Below are 22,200 nucleotides of genomic sequence, written 5' to 3' on the forward strand. Positions count from 1 at the left end.
ATGGTCTCCTTGCCATGAGGTCCCAGCTCTTCAGAGCAGAGCCTGAGGCCAGGTGAGCAAAGGGCTCCGGCACATCCAGGCAGCACCACCAAACACACAGGTGCCCCATTTCCTCAGAAACAAGAACGTCATTTTGGGTCCTTTTATTGAAAACTCGATGGATCTAATGAATAGACGACATGCCCTTACCTGGTTTCTCTGCCTTTCACTGGCTTCCTTTTAGTTAGTATTTGCATGGTATCTATTTTTTATCTATGCCAATTATTAATCTGCTGCCTCTTAACTTCTAACCACCCTTCACAGTCAGCTCTGTGATGCTGGAACAGGGACTTGACAAACTGCATTTCTGCTTTGTCACCCACTCCCTCTTTCTGTTGAGAAGTCAGCTGCCAGTCTTACTTTTACTCTTCTGCAGGTAGTTTGAGTTTCCCCTGCTTCTGGAAGTTGTTTGGTTTACCGCTGTCTTACCTAGGTATGCTTCTTTTTGTATTTATTGCACTTGGAGTTTGTAATGCTTCTAGAATTCATGATTTAATTTCTTTCATCAGTTTTTGGAAATTACTGGTGATTACTTCCTTGAATATTACATCTACCTCACCCTCCCTCTTCTTCCATTGGTTCTAATATTACATGGCACGTCAGGCCTTTCTACAGTGTACCCTTGCCTCCTAACATCCTATTCTGCATGCTCTTTTTTTTTTCCTGGATTATTTTTTGATCTTCCAGGTTACTAATTCTCTCGCTAGCCATGTCTAATCTTCTGCGTTTTAAAATGTATTTTTTGATTCTAGACTTTCCTTTTTGTCCTTTTAGTTTCCCATTCTCTACCAAAATGCTCAATCTTGTTTTATTCCTGTAGACATGGACAGGTTCCTACATGAGTTTCTTAGTGATATCCTTCTTCTCTTGTGTTGGTCTCTAATCTTTGCCAAGACTGGGTTGTTTTATTACTATGGCTTTCTACAACGTCTTAATATGACATGGTGAGTTACTCTTCTTTGATCTTCTTTTTCAAATTTATTTTATTAACAGTTATTTTAGGCCTTTATTTTTCCATATAGACTTTAGAAACTTTTGGGTTCTGTGCTATTTTGTTACTACCATAACATAGTGCCACAGACAGGGTGGCTTAAACAACAAAAATTTGCTTTCTCACAGTTGGGCAGGGTTGGTTTCTTCTGCAGCCTCTCTTCTTGGCTTGTAGACACCATCTTCTCCCTGTGTCTTCACAGGGCCATCCCACAATGGATGTGTGGGTCCTAAGCTCCTCTTGTTAAGGACATCAAGCTCACCTCACCTCATTTAACCTTAGTCACCTCTTTAAGGTCCTATTTCCAAATGCACCCACCCCCACAGATACCAGGGGTTGGGACTTCAATGCATGAATCTGAGGGAGACATGGTTCAGCTCATAACAGTCTTTTAAAAATTATGCAGGTTTTTTTGTAATTTCATTAAATTTATGGAACAATTTGTGGTGAACTGTCACCTTCACAATATCCTGGTGCATCCTCCATTTATGCAGATTTTCTCTTATATTCTTTAATAGCTTTTTGATGTTCTCCACAGAGGTCTTTTACATTGTGAACTGTGGTGAATGGCTGTTTTTTTTTTTTTTTTTTTTTTTTTTTTGGAGAAGGAGTCTTGCTCTGTTGCCTAGGCTGGAGTGCGGTGGTGCAATCTCAACTCACCGCAACCTCCACCTCCTCGGTTCAAGTGATTCTCGTGCCTCAGCCTCCCATGTAGCTGGGACTACAGGCACATATCACCACGACTAGCTAATTTTTGTAATTGTAGTAGAGACAGGGTTTCACCATTGTCGGCGGCAAGCCACCCAGGCACTGAGGCAAGAGACTGAGGACACGAGCTGTTCCAGTATAATAAAATATAAAACAAGAATAGTTATACCAGATATAGATCTTAGATATGATTATATATAAATATAATTAATCATTAGTTTGTGGCAATTACTCTTTATTCCAATATTATAATAATCCTTGCTCTATAATCATAACTTAGGAAAAACCAGGCCATACAGAGATAGGAGCTGAGGGGACATAGTGAGGTGTGACCAGAAAACAAGAGTGCAAGCCTTCTGTTATGCCCAGACAGAGTCACCAGAAGGGCTCCTTGGTCTAGTGGTGATGCCAGTGTCTAGAAACATGCCCGTTGCCAGGTGGACTTTGGTCTAGCGGTAGCGAAAAGTGTCAAGGAACAACACCCGCTACTTAGCAGACTGGGAAAGGGAGTCTCCTTTTCCCTGGGGGAGTTTAGAGAAGACTCTGCTCTTCTACCTCTTGTGGAGGGCCTGACATCAGTCAGGCTTGCCCGCAGTTATCCGGAGGCCTAACCATCTCCCTGTGATGCTGTGCTTCAGTGGTCACGCTCCTATTCCGCCTTCATGTTCCATCCTGTACACATGGCTCTGCCTTCTAGATAGCAGCAAAAAATTAGTGAAAGTACTAAAAGTCTCTAATATGCAGAAATAATGGCATAAGCTGTGTTTCTCTTTGTCTCCTCACTCTCTCTGCCTCAGCTGCCAGGCAGGGAAGGGCCCCCTGTCCAGTAGACATGTGACCAACTTGACCTTACCTATCATTGGAGATGACTCACACTCTTTACCCTGCCCCTTTTGCTTTGTAACCAATAAATAACAGTGCAGCCAGACATTCGGGGCCACTATCAGTCTCCGCGCATTGGTGGTAGTGGTCCCCTGGGCCCAGCTGCCTTTCTTTTATCTCTTTGTTGTGTCTTTATTTCTACACTCTCTTGTTGCCGCACATGGGGAGAGACCCACCAACCCTGTGGGGCTGGTCCCTGCAACCATTTTGACCAGTCTGGTCTCGAACTCCTGGCCTCAGGTGATCTGCCCGACCTGGCATCCCAAAGTGCTAGGATTACAGGCATGAGCCATCATGCCAGGCTATGAATAGCTTTTTATCTTTTATTTTTTAAAGCTATTTTTTGTTCTGGTAGAGAAATTCTACCATCTTTTAAATCTAAGGTGCACATCTGGCTGCAAGTCTAGGGAGTACCTGCTTAATACAGGGATGAGACGTGAGACACCCAGCAGTGCAGAGCGGCAGAGCAGCACCGCCCTGTGCCGGGGACGACCCCGCCCTCCACCCGCCTAGCCGCTGACCCAGCATCCTGGGGTCTTCCAAGCAGCAGAGCGGCACCGCCCTGTGCCGGGGATGACCCCGCCCTTCACCCACCTAGCCGCTGACCCAGCCAGCCATCCTGGGGTCTTCCGATGGCAGGAGCCACCCTCAGCACCAAGTCCCACTCCCAGCAGTAAAAAGGGGGGAAGGACAAGAGCACACAGGTTCTGCACAGCCCCCCTCAGGCCCCACCCCCCCCCAGGCCCCAGCCCCCCCGCCAGCCCACGTGGAATCAGGCTCAGGGCTACAGCTCAGGCCACCCACCTCTACGGTGAATCAGGCCTCAGCTCAGGAGCCACCCCACCTTCTATGGTAGAATCAGTCTCAGGGCTGCAGCTTCAGGAGCCACCGCGCCTTCTATGGTGGAATCAGGTCTCACGACTACAGCTGCAGGAGCCACCGTGCCTTCTATGGTGGAATCAGGTCTCAGGGCTGCAGCTGCAGGAGCCACCCCCACCTTCTATGGTAGAATCAGGTCTCAGGGCTGCAGCTGCAGGAGCCACCCCACATTCTATGGTGGAATCAGGTCTCAGGGCTGCAGTTGCAGGAGCCACCGTGCCTTCTATGGTAGAATCAGGTCTCAGGGCTGCAGCTGCAGGAGCCACCGTGCCTTCAACGTGCTGTGTTCTTCTTGGTGGCAGCTCTGCCAATGCTGTTAAATAGAAGTGGTGAAAGTAGGCAATCTTTTCATTGGTTCGTATATTTAAAAATACATTTAAAAGCTCTCCACTATGTATGTCTTCTGAGATTAGCCTTTATCAGCGAACAAATTTCACTTCTATGACGAGTTTTCTCAACATGTTTCATCACAAACGAAACAATCAACAACGAATGTTGATTGAAATCAAATGCTTTGTCTTCCTCTGTAGAAAACTGTATTTTTCGCCTTTGGTCCACTAATAGGTAAAGCACACTGACATATGTTATGATGTAAAACCACCCTGAACTTGACCTGATCATGGTGATTTGCTTTCTGATGCGCCACTGGACTCATTTTGCTACTGCTTTATTTAAAACTTTCATGTCTCTGCTCAAACATAAAACAGCCTAAATGTTTCTCCTGTGCTTCTCTTATACACCCTAAGATACATCCTATACATCTTAAGATAGAAGGCTTCTGGAATCATAAAATCGGCTGGAGCACCGCCTCCCCCTTCCTTTTCCCATTCTGTGTTCTCGGCCTTGGAACAACTGTTAGATGTCAGAGCCCAAAACGGATCCCCTGGGTCTATCCCCTTTTCTTTCATATTTGCTGCCTTTTTGCCAGAAACATTTCCTTAAATATACAATTCCATCCTGCTGTGGTTTTTTTTTTGCAATAATTTTTTAATCTCAAAAGTGTCTTTTTTGTCTTATTCCATCTTCACAGTTTCCTGTTCTTATTATATAACTATATCTCCCTAATCCAAGTCTATGGATTGGAGTTTCGTGTTTGTTTTTTTTTTCCTCTGAGTCACTCAAATTTCTCAATCCATTTATTTTCTGTTTCTTTGCCTGGTCTTTCTTTTATGTGATGCAGCTCTCCTTGAGTGTCTGATACATTTTCATCCTTTAAAATGAAGCCAGTGGGTGACAGGAAGACGTGCTTCCATGAAAGGCAGTGTTTCACTCCAGAACCTCAGCTCCAGCACGCTGGATCCAGATCCACAGCATCCCCAGGACCTCTTCTCCCCTCTGGGTCCTGCCCCCATCTCACTGGCTCCCATCTCAGATTCCCTGTGAGGCTCCACACTTGGCTTCACACGCAGAGTTTAGGGGTGAAGGGCCCCTCCCAGCCTCTCAGCTGGCAGTCCTGGGCCTGTGCTGGGAAACATGCCCTCCCCGCCCGCAGCCGGAGGAGCTGCATGGCTGTCTTGAGTGGAGGTCACACATCCCCTCCCAGGGCCAGGGGAAGGAACGGTCACAGATGTTCCTCACGAGCCAAAAATAAGCAAGGTCTGGCTGTGGTGCTGTCCACTGCCGGCTCCAGCACCAGGGGTTGCCCAAAAACCCCCTTGACTCCTTGGGGTAAACAGCTCACTGCTGGCTGTTCTGTGTGTGACCCGGAAGGGGGACTCAGAGTGTGCAGACCTATGATGACCCCGCTTCCACCTCCACGTCCCATGGCCACGGCCCCTCCCTTCCAAGCTCCTTCTGCCTGATGGGCAGCACCCCCCCTCTCGTCTGGAGTCTCCTGGGGCCCTTCCTGCTCTCCTTGTTCATTTCTTTTGTCTTGGAGGGAAGCTGGGCGGACCTGCTCAGGAGGCCCCCTAGGGCCAGAAAACCTGTCGGTCACTTTCAAATACATGTTCTTTCCAGCCCTTCCTTGCCAAACGTTCTAAAAGCACTGTTGTCCATCTCACCCAAAAAGCTAAGCTTCTGTCCAATCCTTAATGGTAGCTATAAATGAGAAGCATAAGCTTGGTTTCCTTCTAACATCCGCCAAGTTAGAAGACAGAACTTATTTCTTCACTTATTCATCACATATTTGCAGGGCACCCCTACACGGGACAGCAGAGATCCCAGGCCGGCGCTGCACCCGGAGCCAGGCTCGGAGCTGGCCGCGCGCCCTCAGCTGAAACTCACCGGAGGCGCGGCCGCCCTGGGCTGGGAAGACGCCGTGGGCCCAGGTGGCATCGGAACCCACAGGAGGAAGACAGCCAGCCCAGGAGGGGCCATGGGGGGCCTCTGGGGATCGCAAGGGTCGACCCCATCCTCCCTGAAACAAGGCCGGAGGTTGAGGAGGTCTCCGCCCGGCCCCGCAGCTGGCAACCGGTGGAGAAACCGCACCTGCCCCGGGAGGGGCCACGGGGTGGGCTCGAGCCACCATGGGGCTGGTACAAGCACCCTCTCCGCTCAGGACCTCGGCCCTCATCCCAGGGCACCAGGGCTCACAGGGGGATGGGCCCGGGTGGGGATGAGGGTGTGGAGGGGCAGGAAGCACGGCGGGTGGAGCCGGGCCGGGTGCGGGGGTCGCGGGGGACGGCGGGGACGGAGCCTTGTGATGCAGGAGATGGAGGGGGCTGGTGAGGGAGGACGGGAGGCCTCAAGGATGGGGGACCGGGACGTCCTTTTCCCCTCCCACCGGCTCACCGGGGATGCGCCTCCGCGACTGCCCGCCCCATCCCAGGGCGGAGGCCTCGCGCAAAACCCAGGCGCCGCGGCTCCGCGCTCCGGCTGAGGGTCTGCGCCGCCGCCCGCCCGCTCCTTCCCGCTCGGCCGCGGCCCCAGGGACGGATACTCCAGCGCGCGGTTCCAACTGAGGCCTGTGGCGGGTAAGGCCAGGAGGCTGGGGCAGGTACGGGGCCGAGAGCGAGGGGCGGCGCGGGGAGGGGATGCAGCTGTCGCCCGCACAGCCGTGTCCGGACGCGGCCCTGCAACTCGACCCCGTCCCGTCCCCCGCCAGCTGCTGAACTAGGCGGCCGGAGACGGCATGGAGCACGAGACGCGCGCGAAAGGGACTGTCCCTGGGGTACGGGCCTGCTGGGGCGGGGTCCGCACGGTGTCAGCAGCTGCTTGTCCTCCGCAGCACCCGCAAGGCCCGCACCCAGGCTTTGGTCCCAAAGGTGGGCTCCACGCCCAGGCACGGCCCGTCCCCGCTACCGCGTACTCCAAACACAACGCCCCTACCCCCATGCCGCCAACCCCTGCCCCCCACATCCCAGCAACGCGGGCAAAGCTCCCTTCCCCAGGCCTGCACCCCTAGCCCAGGGCCTAGACGCCCCCCAGGCCTGGACGCTCCCAACGCGGCGCTCCTGCCCCGCTTCTACGCCCCCAATGGGCACCCGCGAATGGCTGGGCTCTGCTACGGGGGGCCGCCTTCCTCTGCGTGCGGCTGCGGAGGGCACCGCGGGGACTCGAGAGGGGCCTCGAGGGTGTGTGTGAGGCCGGCGCTGCGCTATGGCGCCCCGGGCTCCTCCCTGCGCGTGGCTGCGGCCAGAGCAGCGGGCTCAGGCTGGAGAAGGGCCGCGGCACCCGGGGAACGCAGCCTGGAGGACGAGGACTGGCTTCTCGGAGGCAACAGGACCGGCTCGGCATCTACAGCTACTGGACGTGGACTTTGGGCGCTGAACCCACGCGTGGCCCGCGCCTCTGTCTCGTGCTGGGCGGCGCCCTCGGCGCCCTGGGGCTGCTGCGGCCCTAGGCCTGGCTGGACTTGGGGACCACATCTGGCCCCCGGGCAGCACCGTCGCCCAGGATCCTCCGGCCTGGGCTCCCCCTTCCTCCCTTGCCCACAGTCTTGGAGCCCCAGTGGGTGCAGGAGCTGCTGGCTGTCCCTGTGGACCCGCCATCCACCGTCCTGCCCACGTCGCCTCGCCATCCACCGTCCTGCCCACGCCGCCTCGCCATCCACCGTCCTGCCCACGCCGCCTCAGCCTCCCACCTCCCACTTAGAGGAGACCATGAGCCCTGCCCCACCCGCTCCAGGATGTTAGGTTCCCCCCAGCCAAAAAGGCAGCGGCCTGTGGCTCCTGTACCAACCGCCCAGCCACGCTCCAGAGCCGCCCAAAGAGAGGTGCTAAGGCCAGGAACCCAAGCCACCCCGGCTCCCCTTGCCTGCCCAGGGGCCGTGGTGATGCATGGGCAGGGGGGTGACCTCAGGCTGGTTCTGCCACTGAGGCCCTAAGAATCAGGTCCTCCCCAAAAGAAGTAATGAAATGGACCAAAGAACTTAAGAATCTGGGGGGAAGTGAGGGGAAAATGTAAGGTGCTAACCACCTGCCCAGAAGAGAAGAGTGGATCTCACAGCCTAGGAACATTCCCAAGCAGGAAAGCCGTCCATCCAGGAACCCTAACCCTAAAACTAAGGGCAACCCCTACCCCTAACCCGTGACCCTAACGCTGACCCTTAACCATAACCCTTTACCCTAACCACTAATGCAAAACACTAACCCTTAACCCTAACCCCTAACCCTAAACCCTAAACCCTAACCCCTACCTCAAGCACTAACCCCTAAGCCTAAACCTTAACCCTAACCCCTAACCCTAACCCATGACGCTAAGCCCTAGCCCCAACCCTAACCTTGACCCCGAACCCAAACCTCAAACCCAACCCCAATACAAACCCCTAACCCTAACCCCTAATTCTAGCCCTAACCCTACCCCAACCCCTAAATCCAACCCCAATCCTTGACCGGACCCCTGACCCCTAACCCTAACCTCAACTCATAACCTCAACCCCTACTCCTACACCTAACCGCCAACCCTAGCCCTCTAACCCTAATGCTAGCCATAAACTTAACCCCCAAACCTGACTCGAACCTACCCCAACCCCTAAAACTCTAACCCGAACCGTAACCACAAACCCTAACCCATAACCCTACCCCTACACCTAACACTACCCCTACCCCTAACCCGACACCAAACCCTGAGGCTAACCCTAACCATAACAACACTAAGCCTAAGCCCTATCTTAGCCCTAACCCCTAACCCCTAACCCAACCGTAACTCCTAATGTTAACCCTAACCCTTAACTCTCACTCCCTACCCTAAACCGTAACCCCTAACCCTAATCCCAACCCCAACATGTAACCCTAACCCCTATCCCCTACCCTAAAACCCTAACCCCTAACCCTTACAAACCTTAGCCAAATCCCAAACACTAACGCCTACCCCTGACCCTAATCCCCTAGCCCCCAAACCCTAACCCCAAACCCTAACACCGTAACCCCAACACCGTAACGCCAACACTAAAACCCTGACCCTAACCGTAAAACCCTACCCCTACCCTGACCCTAGCCCAACCCCAACCCTACCCCAATCCTTCCCCTACCCCTAACACTAACCCCAAACCCTAATCCTAACCCCACTCCTAACCCTAAAACTAACTTCTAACCCCTAAACCCTAACCCCAACCGTAACACAAACCCCAACCCCAACCCTAACTCTACCCTAACTCTACCCTTAATCCCTAACTCTAATCTGTAGCCCTAACCCTAAACCCTAAGGTAATCTTTTATAGGTTAGGATTCGAGGCTTCGTGTTTAGGACAGGCAGGTGTTCTGATGTCTCCCACTCACTTGCACAGGAAAGTTCTTCCCCTGGCTCTTCACAACCAGTCGCGATGCATCGTGGCCTCCCCTGGCTGGTGAAGGGCTGGGTTCTCTGGAAAACCTCGGCTCCTCCTCCCTCCTCCCAGGGCCCTCCAGGCCTCCACGGTGGCCCCAGCGTGACAGGGCCCGTGCAGAAGGGACCGTGGGCGTGTGGCCGGCCTGGGCCACTGTGGGCATGGAGCTCACGGTAATGCGGCCTAGGGGCAGGCTGCGCTCCTCTGCGCGCGCGGGAACAGCAGGCCCCGCGGGGACTGCCGCAGACTTCACTCGCTGCGGCCCCTGCACTACCGCGGCGGTGTGGTCCCGCAGAGCCACAACCTCGCGAGGCTACCGGGGCCACAGCGCCTTGTGGAGTCATCCGTCAGACACGCACACTTCACAGGAAGCTTCGGCGCGACACATGCGTACTGCTCGTTGGTGGGGAGGGCCTCCAGAACCAGGGCCGGTCCCCTCGGAAGCCAGCACACATGCGCGGGGGCACCCGGCAGCGGGCCAATCGCAAGCCTGGACGGCCGCACATGGCCCTGGAGGGCTTCACGCCACGTTTGTAGCCCTCACGCCTTTATGCATGCGCACTAGCGGCCAGGCAAGCCTGCCAGAGAATTACCTCCCATCTCCAGGCGCGCACAGGAGTGCATTGCGCAGGCGCGCTGCCTGGAGTCCCGCCCCCAGCAGCGGTTGCTCCAATCACCACTGGAGGCTCCCTCCTGAGGCACCAGCGCTGACGAGCTGAGAGGAAATGGCGGGGAGGTCCCTGACATCGAAAGCCGAGCCCACCGCAGAAGCCATGGACAGGGCTGAGAAGGCCGGAGGTAGTGGTGGGAGGCAGGGAACTGTGCGTCAGGGTCTGACCTCAGCGAGGCGGAACAGGGTTGGGGCGCGGGTGGCGGCTGCTTCTTCCTCTCAGTCCTGATGGTGCTGATTGAGACTTAGCGGGTGTCTTCAGAAAAATTTCGGCCAAGATGAGGGAGTGCTTGCCCGCTCACCCCCCACTTTGTCTTAAAGCATTGAACTGTTATCATAGTTGCTCCAATTTTGGTTTAGGTAATTAGTCAAAAGACAGCCTTTCCCGTCGTCCCACAGACTTTACATATACACCTCTGAAAACAAAAAGGACATTTTCCTGACGCTCTCAATCCCAAGGGAATTCCTAATTCCACATTCCTCTCCCTAGAACCAGCAAGTGTCCAGATTTCCCAGTCGCACTAAACTGGTTCTTGACAGTGGGTCCCCCCACCCAGCATCCCGACGCCCCCGGGGAGCCGGGGGAGGCCGACTCCACGCAGATCCCCCGTTTGTTTCTCCCTGACCCCGACCTGCCATAGTGGCTCCTACCTCACCCTGGGAAGGGAGGACAGGCAGCTGGTCAGAGTTGTACAGAAGTCCAGAAATTGCAGCCCAACAAAGAGAAGGGACACTGTCCTGGCCATTTCCACTTCAGGACGCCGTGTGCCTCTGGGTGTTTTGTGAGGATTTTCAAACTTACAGAAAAGTGGAGAGAATTGTACGGTGACGTCCCTCCTGCTGTCACTCAGCTTGTCACTCTGTCCTGAGATCATCTGTCTCCCCTGAGTTAAAATGCTGCAATTAACAAACGCCAGTGGCTGCCTCCAGCCCTACCTGCGTGAATGCCCTGGCAGGTGCTCTGTTGTGTTCTTACAAAATGAAGGTTTGAATAGTGAAACAAGCTGAGCACAGAAAGCATCCCTACAGTGAGATGTGGCACAGTGAAAGCCCCAGCGAAGGACAAAGCAAGTAAACAGGACAGACGCAAACGTATCCCTTTCATTAAGCACCTGCTGGCCCGCCAGTGTGCCAGCCTTTCAGTATCATGGCTCCATGTTCCTCACATAACCTAGTATATTTAGATAAGGTTTAACCAACGTCGCTTGTGCCTCAGTTCAAACTGCTACAACAGAAATGCCATTATTTCTCACAGTTTTCGAGGCTAGAAGTTCAAGATCAAGGTGCAATTCGGCGTCTGGTGGGGGCCTGCTTACTGGTTATAGACTTCCATCTTCTCATTGTGTCCTCATGTTGGGGAAGTTGCTGCAGACCTCTCTGGTCTTACAAGGGCACTAATTCCATTGCTGAGGGCCCTACTCTCATGACCTAATCACCTCCCAAAGGCCCCACCTCCTAATGCAGTCACACCAGGGGGTTAGGATTTCAACATATGAATTATGGATGGGGGCACAAACATTCAGTCTATAGTGACCAGCTACAGAAGAAATTTAAAGGACAAGATTCCAGTTTTAGTCTATCTGTTTTGAAAAGGAAGCAGGGATGTTATCCAGGGTCAGTGACACTAGATATATTTTAGTAAAAGGTGTATTAGTCTTCACCTAACTGGCTGCAGTTATTACTAGAAAGGGGAAAGACTGGGGAAAGGGAATGTTGCTGTTTCAATTTTTTCTTCATGCTTTTTCACACATGCCAATTACTTGAATAATTTAAAACTTAATGCAAAAATTTATGAGCAGTAATTTGTGTAAGAGTTCAGGTGGGACCAAAATGAGGGGACTCCATAAACTCAAAAATAAGCATTTCACATAATTTTATGCTTGATTTTTCTTTTTTTTGAGACAAGATTGTGCTCTGTTGCCCAGGCTGGGGTGCAGGGGTACAATCACTGCTCACTGCAGCCTTGACCTCCTGGCCTCAAGAGATTCTCCCACCTCAGCCTCTTGAGTAGCTGGAATCACAGGTGCATGTCACCACGCCCAGATAATTTTTTTTAATTTTTTATTTGTAGAGATGGGGTCTTGCTGCATTGCTCAGGCTGCTCCTGAACTCCTATGCTCGAGCAGTCCTCTTGCCTCAGCCTCCCAAAAGTGCTGGGATTATGGATGTGAACCACTGAGCCTGGCCTTAAGCATGTATGCATGATTTTTAATGGCTGTAAATGATTTCATCCTGTGTATGTGCTATAATTTATTTAACAAATCCCCTAAGGCATATTTAGGCTTCTTCCAGTTTTGCACTGTTATAAACAATATAGTGATGAACACCTTGCCCATTAGCCATATCCAGAATTACTTAGGACATAGTCTTAGAAAGGAAGATGCACCCAAACTTTTGATATTTACTATCAGAAAGTTTGTAAGGAGACACCTTAATTTTGCATATCTGGTTGACAAAGATAAACACATTTGGAAACATAGGTGATTGGTAAAAATGAAAAACTGGGTATCTTGTATATATCAGTGGAGGATAATTTGGTAATGTCAATCAAAACTGTTACAAACTTTGGTCAGGTGCCTCTGAGCCTTCTCAACCATGCCTCGGCCTTGGCCTGTGATATGGTTTGGATCTATGTCCTCACCCAAATTTGTTGAATTGTAATCCCCAATGTTGGAGGTGGGGCCTGGTGGGAGGTGTTTGGATCACAGGAGATCAATTTTATTTAGATATTGACTACCTATCTTTTAACTGGGTCTCTGAGCTCTGGGAAGAGGCCACATTAAATCCTGGGTATCCAAAAAGGGAGAATTATTATGAGGCTTGACCACATGGATGCTTTTCCAGTGCACTTAAAAAACATTCAAAAAAATATTTCTAAGTGTCTAAAATATACTCTTCCTTAAAAATCCAAGAGTAGCTTTTGTTGCAATAATTAGTAAAAAAAAAAAAAATCAGGTAACACAATACAAAAGCAAGCAGTTTCAGAGCTGACATGAACTTGTGTGTTTACACTCTTGGGGATACATAAGGAAAAACAATTTTCTCCACAAAAGGGAGTCTGGTGCCTTCTCAATTTTCTTGAAGGAACCTCAGGCTATTATAAACTATTTTAGGTCCCTCATGCAGCAGAGCGTGCAAGGGAAAGGAGAGACAGCAGAACTAAATGAAGAAAATAGCATTCAGTCAACTGAGAAGAAAAAAAAACTTTTGCTCAAAAAACACAAGGTCCTAGGAGAGAGAAAAAAGAAAAATCATGAAGCCCTTTTAAATACACACACACACACACACACACACACACACACATCTTGGATGTTAGCTTTTAATTAAGATGACTTTTAACCATTTGAGTTTCTTAAAAAATTTTTAAAATCTCATCAACATATTTCAGCTAGGACAAATAGCTGCTATTTCAGAAGTACCAAGTATCAAACCAGAAAGGTCTTGATTTAGGAACCAAACCCAGGCTGTCATGGAAAAAACAAGACAGAACCTTAGCTATGGAACTGCAGTGTGGGGTGACAATCCTTTCTCTTTCAGTTTGGCCTGGCTAGCAAAAAGGTGGCCTTGTTATGTAAATAAAGCCCCTTAAGTAGTCAAAATCAAAAATCTTCCCTGCCTTTTTTCCTTTTGCTGGCTGTTTTTTCTTCCTCCACCACCCCTTTTCTGGTGGGAATTTAGCCACTTCAGAGGCCTTGTTCCACATAATTTGGAACTTTCCTTTGGATTTGATCAAGTCAGAATTGGCCAAACACAATAGGAAAAGGACCAAAACAACAAAAACAGAAAGAAACAACAACAACAAAAATACCAGTTAAGCAAAACAAACAAATGATCACACAACTTGTATGATTACTGGACACTCTAATGGTAAGGAAAAATTAAGACCAACTGGTTGTTAAGTTTACCTTTACCCAAGACAAACCCCAATTCAGTTACTTACCTAGGGATGGGTCTTAGGCTGAAGACTGCTCTCTATCATCTTAGCAGCAGGAAAAAAACCCTCAAACTTGTCCTCCCTGTTGGGAGTGAGTTCAAACTCCAGAACTTTCATGGAAGCAGGAAAACTTGCCTTCTGTGTTGGAAGCAAGTAAAACTCCAAAAAAAGAATAAAGTTGTTTAGCAAAATAAACTTTGGATCTGGAGCGAATTTTAGGAAATGAGGGATTCCCTGGATGGGGGACTTCCAGAACTCAGCAACTTGTCATATCAGTTTGAGCGATAAAGATAGCCCAAGCTGCTAGCAAGCACTGATAGGATATTTGTCAAAGGTCAGGGGCACCTCTACTCAGAATCCCTTTGTGGTTGCCAAAATGTGAAACCCAAAAATCTGAGACAGGTCTCAGTCAATTTAGGAAGTTTATTTTACCAAAGTTAGGGATGCATGCCTGTGACACGGCCTCGGGAGGTCCTGATGACCTGTGCCCAGGGTGGCAGGGTGGTCAGAGCACAGGCTGGTTTTATGCTTTTTAGGGAGACATGAGACATGAATCAACATATGTAAGATGAACATTGGTTCGATCTGGAAAGGTGGGACAACTCAAAGCAATGATGAGACAACTTGAAGCAGGGGGGTTGACTTCAAGGTCATAAGTAGATAAAAGACAAATGGTTGCATTATTTTGAGTTTCTGATTAACCTTTCCAAAGGAGGCAATCAGATATGCGTTTATCTGAGTAAGCAGGAGGATGACTTTGAATTGATTTATTTTCAGATATTTATTTTACAAAATCAGATATGCATTTATCTCAGTGAGCAGAGGGATGACTGTGAATTGATTTATTTTCAAAGATTTATTTTCCTTTCACAATGTTAATGCCATAAATAGTAATTTCTTAGATCTACTAATTTTAGTGTTAAAAATAGGTTCCAATAGTGATTATAAAAATTAATATGAAATATTTTATGGGGAAATTTCAGAGTTAGTATTGGTTGTATATAGGAAAGCTATTTGTATTTACATATGTTTTTAACCTAACATCTTAATGCATTTTGTTACTAATCCTTGTGGTTTTGTAGAAAACTCTCTAAGAACTTCCTAGATTATGTCATCTGCCAGTTACAGTGATTTTTGACTCCTTGCTCCAGTTTGTTATACCCTCATTTTTTTTCTTGAATTATTATATCAGGAGCTTTGACCTTACTTTGAATAGCCTCAGCAGTGAGAGTACACCCCTGCCCTCACCCACAGTTTTACAAAGAGGATATCTGGTATAATTTTACCTTATAGGGAAAAGCTGACCATGGAGGAGCCCGATTCATCTAGTGTACTGTCCACCTCAGGACAAGGAGAAGGGGCACCACTCTGGCTGGAGACCTGCCCTCAGCCTACCTCAGTCTCAGCCCAGGGGCTGGCCTCTCGCCCTGCTTGATTCTGAAATGTTTGGTTTTGTCTCCACAGGGCAGGACACATCCTCACAGAAAATTGAAGACTTGATGGAAATGGTGCAAAAGCTGCAGAAAGGTCATGTGTCTCCTTTGTGTGAGGCACAGCCTGAGGTTTGGGGCTAGGCAGATGTGGGTTTAATTTCAGGCCCCACAATGTACGAATTTGGGAAATAATCCTCTTCACCTTCTCTTCCTTTTAAAACTTAATTACTTAAATGAAAAATAGGGCCCCATGATTCAAAATTAAAGAAGCAAAAGGGTATGGAAGGCAAAATGTTTTCCCAAAACCCTGTCCCAAACCTCTCACTGGTCACCCATTTGGCTCCGCTGCAGTCCATTAGATCCAGAAGTTGCCACCTTCACTTTCCTTCCTTCTCCCTCACCCGCTACTCCCTCTTTGCTCACTAGGCTCCTGCCAGCCATGTTCCCACCTCACGATGGGTCTTTGCACTGACTACCTCCCAACTCCACCCAAAGAGCTGCAGGGCCTGCCCCCCCACCACTTGATTTGGGGCCCTCATGATACCTTCCCATATCTCAGTAGCACTTCCCACTCCTTTGCTCTTTAACCCCCCTTGCCCTACTTTATTTCTCTTGAACACGGTTACCACAGCCCCACTCGGTATCTTATGGTGTCTGTTCCCAGTCTCGCCCACCCAGAATGTGAGCCCCGTGAGGGCCCCACAGAGCACCTGCTTGCAGGATACTCAATAGATCTGTGTTGCGTGAAAGCAGCAGAGACACAAGGCTGGCAACCGCCCCACCTCTGCCTGCCCTGTCAACTCAACCTCCTTTCCTCCCTGCAGTGGGAAGCCTAGAGCCCCGAGTTGAGGTCCTGATTAACCGGATTAATGAGGTCCAGCAAGGTGAGTTCAGGTGCCTTGGCTGCCAGCTAGGACCAGCTACATGGTTTGCGGGGCTCAGTGCCAAATGAGAATGCAGGGTCCCTTGTTCCAAAGTTACTGGTTATTCACAACAGCAACAGCAGAGCCTTAAATTAAGTACAGGGCATTTCAGCATGTGACTGCCATAGTTACATGCCCGTGATCCTGTCCCTGCTATCAGCAGAGCCTGGCAAGGAGAGCTGGAAGCCTCATTTCCTACTCTATAAAATCTAGGGCACTGTAGCTTTACCTGAAGGCAAATGAGAAATGTCACTGTTGGCAAGAGAATAGAGGCTGCACTCACACAATGTTTTTCTGCTCTTTGGTGAAGCAAAAAAGAAAGCCAATAAAGACCTAGGAGAGGCCCGGACCATCTGTGAGGCCCTGCAGAAGGAACTGGACTCACGTAAGAGAGCCGGGGGTCACCCAGAGGTCCCCACAGTGTCTTAAGCCTCCCCTAACTCTGTATTCCAGATGATCAGCATCCTTGCCATGGCCAAGGGTCCTGTACCCTCTCTAGCCTCATGTCCTGCCAATCTCCCCCTCTCCTCTCTGCTTGTGGGAGTGTTCAGGAAACACCCTCCAACCTCATTCCCACCTCAGGGCTTTTGCTAGACGCTGTCTGTGCTTCCTCAGATAATACAGGTTCCTCTTTCCTCACATCATCAGCTCTAAGTTAGAAGGTCCCCAGACAGGATGACTGGCATTCCCCAGTCATCCCATCTAAAGATGGCACCCTGCCTCTATCTGGTCACATGCCCCATCCTATTTGATGTGTTTCTTTATAGCCCTTATCCCACTTCATGGGTGTTTGTATTTTTTCTCTCCTCCCCATGTAAAAGCATGGGCATCCTCCAGGGCCCTCACAGCCACTCTCTGTAAAATGTGAAGGCCCTTTGGTGCTTACAGGGAATGTGGGCACCAGAGGGTAGGGAGGGGCTCACCTCAAGGGGTTCACATTTGGGTTGGGGCCAAGGCTGTGCCCAACTTCCCATGTGACCGTGAGCAAGCCCCATCCCTGAGGGTGCAGTGCATAGTCCCTGATGCCAAATGTGTCACTGTTTTCCAGTGCGTGGAGAGAAAGTACAACTGAAGGAGATCTTGAGCAAAAAACAAGGTATCTGCCGCTCCCCTGTCTCCAGGCTTGTGCCTTTGCCAACCCACAGAAGCCTACTCTCCCTATGGCAGCTGAAGCCTTTTGAAACCTGTCCCAGCTTGCCTCTCTCCTGTGGCTTCCACCAGACATGTAGTAAATGTTAAAGCTCAATCAGGTGTCCACAGACCTGACATGATCTGGCCGTGTTCCCCCTGCCAAAACCCGATACCTTGACAGGTTCTCATAGGGCCCTGTTGCTCTCCCTACAGAGACCCTGAGGATCCTCCGGCTGCGTTGCCAGGAAAACGAAAGTGAGGCACAGAGGTAAGAGCTTCCAGCTTAGCCTCACTCTGCACTACCTCTATATTCTGGTAGAGCAGAAAGAGGCAGGAAGATGAATCTGAGACCCACAGCTCTCATTGTTTCCCTCTAAACAATGGAGAGTCCAAAGAGTGTCTTTCCCCTTCGGCTCCAACAGCTGGCAGTAGTGTTAAGGATAACTCTCTCAATGGCAAGACATTCATTTGCTAAATTATCAATTAAATTTCTTCAGCTGGTTTTTATTTTTTGCCTTTTACTCTTTGTCATACTTCTTGGATGTCTATTCACTCATCTGTCCATTTAGGCATTGAGCCAACCATTTGTCCATTCTCTATCCATTCATCCATTATCTTTTCATCCACCCATCGATTTGTCTATCCATTTCTCCACCTCCTGATTTAGCTCATTTTGTTACCAGAGGCCCCAGGCCCTGGCACCCTGAGATTTCAGCTCTTTGGGAAAACCAGATGATACTAAGATGTGTGTGCATTTGCTCACTTGACCATGTCACATTAATCTCTCTTAACCTGACAACAATACTTCCAGGGGGCAAGTGGTCATCTCACTCTCTACCCACCACATGTTACAGAGAAGGACCTTAATGTAGAGGGAAAAAATAGCCTCAATAGAGGGAGGCAGAAGCCCCAGCCCAGTGCCCTCCTGGGGCTTAAGAGAACATGGCTGAGGGCTGCCTCACCTCTCCCAGGAAGCACACCATGTTGCAGGAGTGCAAGGAGAGAATTTCTGCCCTGAACTTGCAGATTGAAGAAGAGAAGAACAAACAGAGACAGCTGAGGTAAACCTTAGCATCTGAGGCAGGGGGTTTGGATGGCTGGTAGTTGGGATATAATGTCAAAGATGGGGGTTAGAAGGGCTGGCTACACTGAGCCATGGAGGTTCCAGGTGGTGAAGATGTTCCCAGTGGAGCAGAGACCACGGGCAAAGCACCCCAAAGTCTGTGCCTGAAGACCCACAGACTTGGACAGGCTGTGAAGGTGATGATTTCAGCCCATATCCCCTCATGCCTGTGGTTGGCCCCCAGGTTGGCATTCGAGGAACAGCTGGAAGATCTGATGGGCCAGCACAAGGACCTCTGGGACTTCCACGTGAGTCCCTCAAAGCCACTCCTCCCCCTTCCACATCTTCCCTAGCAGCACCAGGCCCAAACAGTCACTTCTTCCTCTCACCTGCCACAACCAGTCCCCAAGCAAGCCTTGATGGTGCTAAGATCGACATTGCCTGAATCCAGTCCCTTGTCACCTCCTTGTGACCCTGCTGCTCAGTGGTCAGGGGGATCTCTGATGAGGCCAAGGTCAAGTCTTCCATCAATGTCCGTGGATGTGTCTGGGACCATCACGGGCACTAGGGAGACAATGAGGATAAGCAGCCCGTGTTTGTCCCCCAGGAGGATCCTAGGTACTAAACAAGAAAATAGACAGTGAGTGTTAGGAAGGAAGGGCTCAGTGAGGAGGTCACACCAGGACAGAGGGGAGTGGGGAGGAGCTGCAGAGCTAAACCGGTACCTGATCCTCCAGACAGCCAAGACTCACAGCGTTTGCAGGTTTATCTGTTATAAATAACAATCCATGAGCATCCCCACTGCAGTACTGCAGAGATGTGGGATGACAGAAGTGCACAGGGAGGGAATGGCCAGTGCCATGGCCCTGAGGCTGTACTGTAGCTGGTGTGCACTGAGGGGCAGAGTTGTTGGAAGTGAGGCATAGTGAGTAAGTACGAAACAAGATCCAGATAGCTGCCTTTCAGGCATGGGGGAAAGCCAAGAGGAGTGGACAGGCCTCTTTTCTGCCCCCTCAGAGGCCAGAGCGGCTGGCAAGGGAGATTTGTGCCCTGGACAGCAGCAAGGAGCAGCTGCTCAAGGAAGGTGAGGCCAGGGAAGGTGGGTGGCCCATATCTGACCTCACGTGCCCTCATGTGCTCACCTGCCCCTTCATGCTGCAGAGAAGCTGGTCAAGGCGACACTGGAAGACGTGAAGCATCAGCTGTGCTCCCTGTGTGGGGCTGAGGGCCCCTCCACCCTCGATGAGGGACTCTTTCTCCATAGCCAGGAGGCTGCAGCCACAGTGTAAGATGTGGAAGTGAAGAGGGTGGGAGGAGGTAGTGGCCAGTGCTGACCACCCCATACTGGGCCCCCACAGGCAGCTGTTTCAGGAAGAGCACAGGAAGGCTGAGGAGCTCCTAGCAGCTGCTGCCCAGCGCCACCAGCAGCTGCAGCAGAAGTGCCAACAACAGCAGCAGAAGCGGCAGAGGTGCGTATGGAGGCCCTGTCCCCACAACCCCCACCAGAAAGGTGACCGATGTTGTATCTCCTCTCTCCACCTTCTGTCTCTGACTCTTGAAAACCTCTTGTCCCTCCTCCACCGTTTCCTCTTCTTCCTTCCCCCATCCTACCTCTTCCTGTCCAGGCTGAAGGAAGAGCTGGAAAAGTATGGAATGCAACTCCCTGCCCAAGCCCAGAGCACACAAGAGGAAGAGGCTGGCCCAGGAGATGTGGTAAGCCCCAGAAGTGGGCGTCAGGGAACAGAGACAGCTACTGAAGGGACGGCGGAAGGGGCGGGAGGACAAGGGAGGGGGTCCTGGGATTCCTCAGAGGATGGTCTGTGGGGAAGGGCTTTCCCATAGTGGGTCCACCCAAGGTGGTGATGGGGCAGGAGGGGACCATGTGGCCATGGGGATGGGTGTAAATTCCCACCCTGGACACTAACCTCCTGCAGGCCAGTCCCAAGCCCCTAAAAGGAGAAAGACCTGGAGCTGCACACCGAGCAGGACCTGATGTCCTCATAGGCCAGGAGGACACACTCCACCCCGACCTTAGCCCAAGGGGCTTTCGGGAAATAAAGGAGCTATTTTGATACAGCCCGTCTCAGCTGAGTCTACTGGTGAGGAGTAGGGGTCGGGCCCAAGATCCCCAGTCTCCTGTGACTAATTGAAGCCTTGGCTTGACTCTGCCTTTTGGTCTGGGCCAGAGGTACATCACAGGTTTTCAGTAAATGCTTCCTTAACCTCCTGGTCTCTGGATTGCTCATCTCTGGGACCTGCCAGCTACTTCTGGGTCCGCAGGCAGAGGGATGCAGGCCCAAGACGCTCTCACAGTGGGCCCAGGAGGTCTGGAACCCACCTGCATACACACATACACACACCTTGTGATTATTTCTTCAATTCCTTCATTACAGGTCCGGACTACACAGACTCCCCGAAATTAAAAAAAAAATTAAAAATGAGGATCAGTGAGCTGGGGTTCAAAATCAGTCGGTTCCATATGGTAGTCCCCACCGGTTAGCTGTGTAGTTTGTGCTCTCAAGAACACAAAATGTATAACTCAGGCACTTTTGGACAGGAACAGGATAGAAATCCTCAGCTTGCAGGGGTCAATCAACTAGGATGTAAGTCATGTGCATCTGATGCATGTTTCAAATTCACTGAAATGCGTTCACCCAATCAAGGCCAATGGTGGGAGTCAAAGTCTGCATCTCCTGAGTCAGCATGCATTGAATTAATGACAAAGCGATCCCTTTTCTTGACAGGCTCCCAGACCAGGTAGACCAGTGACATGTTGGAGTTGAAAAGAGAGGCTCACTGCAGAGCACTGTTTCCATGGAAAAATGGAACATGGCAAAGTGCGGAAATTCTTCAGTCAGTCCAGGACAGACGAGTTCTCTAAGATGCAGTTAATCATACCTGTCTTAAACAAACTGGCGATACACTATCAAACATGACTTTTAAATCAAATGGAAGTTAGAAAATATATTGAACTGAATGGCAATGAAGACACCACATTTTAAAACTGTAATTCAGTTAAGCCCACGATTAGAAGGAACTTTAGCTTTTATTGGTTCACCACAATTTTTTAAAAAATCAATGATTGTTCAGTTAATGAATAAAAGGCCTTTGACACAGTTCACCTATTCATGTGAAAAAAAAAAGACTAATAAACAGTCAGCTTCCCTTGTATTTATTGGTGAGATGTTTGAAGAATTTCATGTTAGGAATAACTCAAGGATGTCTGCAATATTCAAATACTGTTCATCATACTGGAAGTTCTATACAGTGAAATAGTTAAGACAGATCTATGATTATATGCTTTATGAATCTACAGATAAATTTCACAACGTCTAAATGGTATAAAAGTTTGCTAAATACAGGTCAATATTTTAAAATCACCTTTATGTCTCAATGCTCATTTTGTGGGCACAGGACCCACAAAATACATCACTTAGGAATCTACGGTTGGTTGATTGAAAAGGATACAATAAACCAGTAACAAAATGATATGCATCAGATAAGGATGAGCATCTCAGCCAAAGGCTGCCTCAGTGAAGGGTCAGGAGAGGCTGGCACGAGCTCTATTTTTTTCTCTCTGCAGGATTCTGCCAGGATGTTCTTCCTCAGATAAGAAACCAGCTGTATGTGTAGAATACCTCAGAACGGGAGAACTGGTTCTCTACACTCTATTTGGAGCCGTAGTGTAGGAGTATAGTGTAAGCTGGGCTTCTTATATACCCTGCTGATCATGTAGACATATTCTCACGGTTAACCAGCTCCCAACAGAAGATCTCCTCCTATGTTTTCACCAAGACCAAGTGGGAACTATTTAATCATCAGTTTTACTACTACCAACAG

At 50.1% G+C, this 22,200-nt stretch overlaps 3 protein-coding genes across 4 annotated transcripts; 2 read left to right on the forward strand and 1 right to left on the reverse strand.

Moving 5' to 3' along the window:
* Positions 1 to 3,579: 3,579 nt before the first annotated feature.
* On the reverse strand, positions 3,580 to 6,190 carry LOC115832165 (beta/gamma crystallin domain-containing protein 2-like). The gene is made up of 2 exons (XM_030802065.1): positions 5,726 to 6,190; positions 3,580 to 3,812 (listed from the first exon to the last, which is right to left on the reverse strand). The coding sequence occupies exons 1-2, from the start codon at positions 6,012 to 6,014 to the stop codon at positions 3,580 to 3,582; spliced, it is 522 nt and encodes a 173-aa protein (XP_030657925.1). The 5' UTR covers positions 6,015 to 6,190.
* A 740-nt stretch (positions 6,191 to 6,930) lies between these two features.
* On the forward strand, positions 6,931 to 7,575 carry LOC100597384. The gene has a single exon (XM_030802075.1). It carries the CDS (start codon positions 6,931 to 6,933, stop codon positions 7,573 to 7,575), a length of 645 nt encoding a protein of 214 aa, XP_030657935.1.
* Positions 7,576 to 9,826: 2,251 nt separating this feature from the next.
* On the forward strand, positions 9,827 to 21,528 carry SYCE1 (synaptonemal complex central element protein 1). Of its 2 annotated transcripts, none has more exons than XM_003275498.3 (13): positions 9,827 to 10,004; positions 15,275 to 15,337; positions 16,068 to 16,127; positions 16,477 to 16,551; positions 17,215 to 17,262; positions 17,511 to 17,565; positions 18,269 to 18,358; positions 18,605 to 18,668; positions 19,378 to 19,444; positions 19,522 to 19,645; positions 19,719 to 19,829; positions 19,986 to 20,073; positions 21,105 to 21,528. In XM_003275498.3, the coding sequence occupies exons 1-13, from the start codon at positions 9,932 to 9,934 to the stop codon at positions 21,141 to 21,143; spliced, it is 957 nt and encodes a 318-aa protein (XP_003275546.1). In that variant the 5' UTR covers positions 9,827 to 9,931; the 3' UTR covers positions 21,144 to 21,528. The 2 variants fall into 2 exon arrangements, with proteins under 2 accessions (XP_003275546.1, XP_003275547.1); XM_003275499.4 differs by lacking the exon at positions 21,105 to 21,528 and adding an exon at positions 20,295 to 20,434 and having other exon boundaries at positions 9,877 to 10,004.
* The last annotated feature ends 672 nt before the right edge of the window (positions 21,529 to 22,200 follow it).

This window comes from Nomascus leucogenys, chromosome 3 (genome assembly GCF_006542625.1).
Source record: "Nomascus leucogenys isolate Asia chromosome 3, Asia_NLE_v1, whole genome shotgun sequence".
In the NCBI taxonomy this organism is placed as follows: Eukaryota; Metazoa; Chordata; class Mammalia; order Primates; family Hylobatidae; genus Nomascus; species Nomascus leucogenys.

Coding starts and splice junctions, on each gene's coding strand:
- LOC115832165 (XM_030802065.1), bottom strand. CDS start 6,014: ATGAGGGCCGAGGTCCTGAGCGGAGAGGGTGCTTGTACCAGCCCCATG. Junction 3,813..5,725: donor CCAGGGCGGCCGCGCCTCCG/GTGAGTTTCAGC, acceptor TCTATTTAACAG/CATTGGCAGAGCTGCCACCA.
- LOC100597384 (XM_030802075.1), top strand. CDS start 6,931: ATGGCTGGGCTCTGCTACGGGGGGCCGCCTTCCTCTGCGTGCGGCTGC.
- SYCE1 (XM_003275499.4), top strand. CDS start 9,932: ATGGCGGGGAGGTCCCTGACATCGAAAGCCGAGCCCACCGCAGAAGCC. Junction 10,005..15,274: donor CAGGGCTGAGAAGGCCGGAG/GTAGTGGTGGGA, acceptor TTGTCTCCACAG/GGCAGGACACATCCTCACAG. Junction 15,338..16,067: donor GGTGCAAAAGCTGCAGAAAG/GTCATGTGTCTC, acceptor TCCTCCCTGCAG/TGGGAAGCCTAGAGCCCCGA.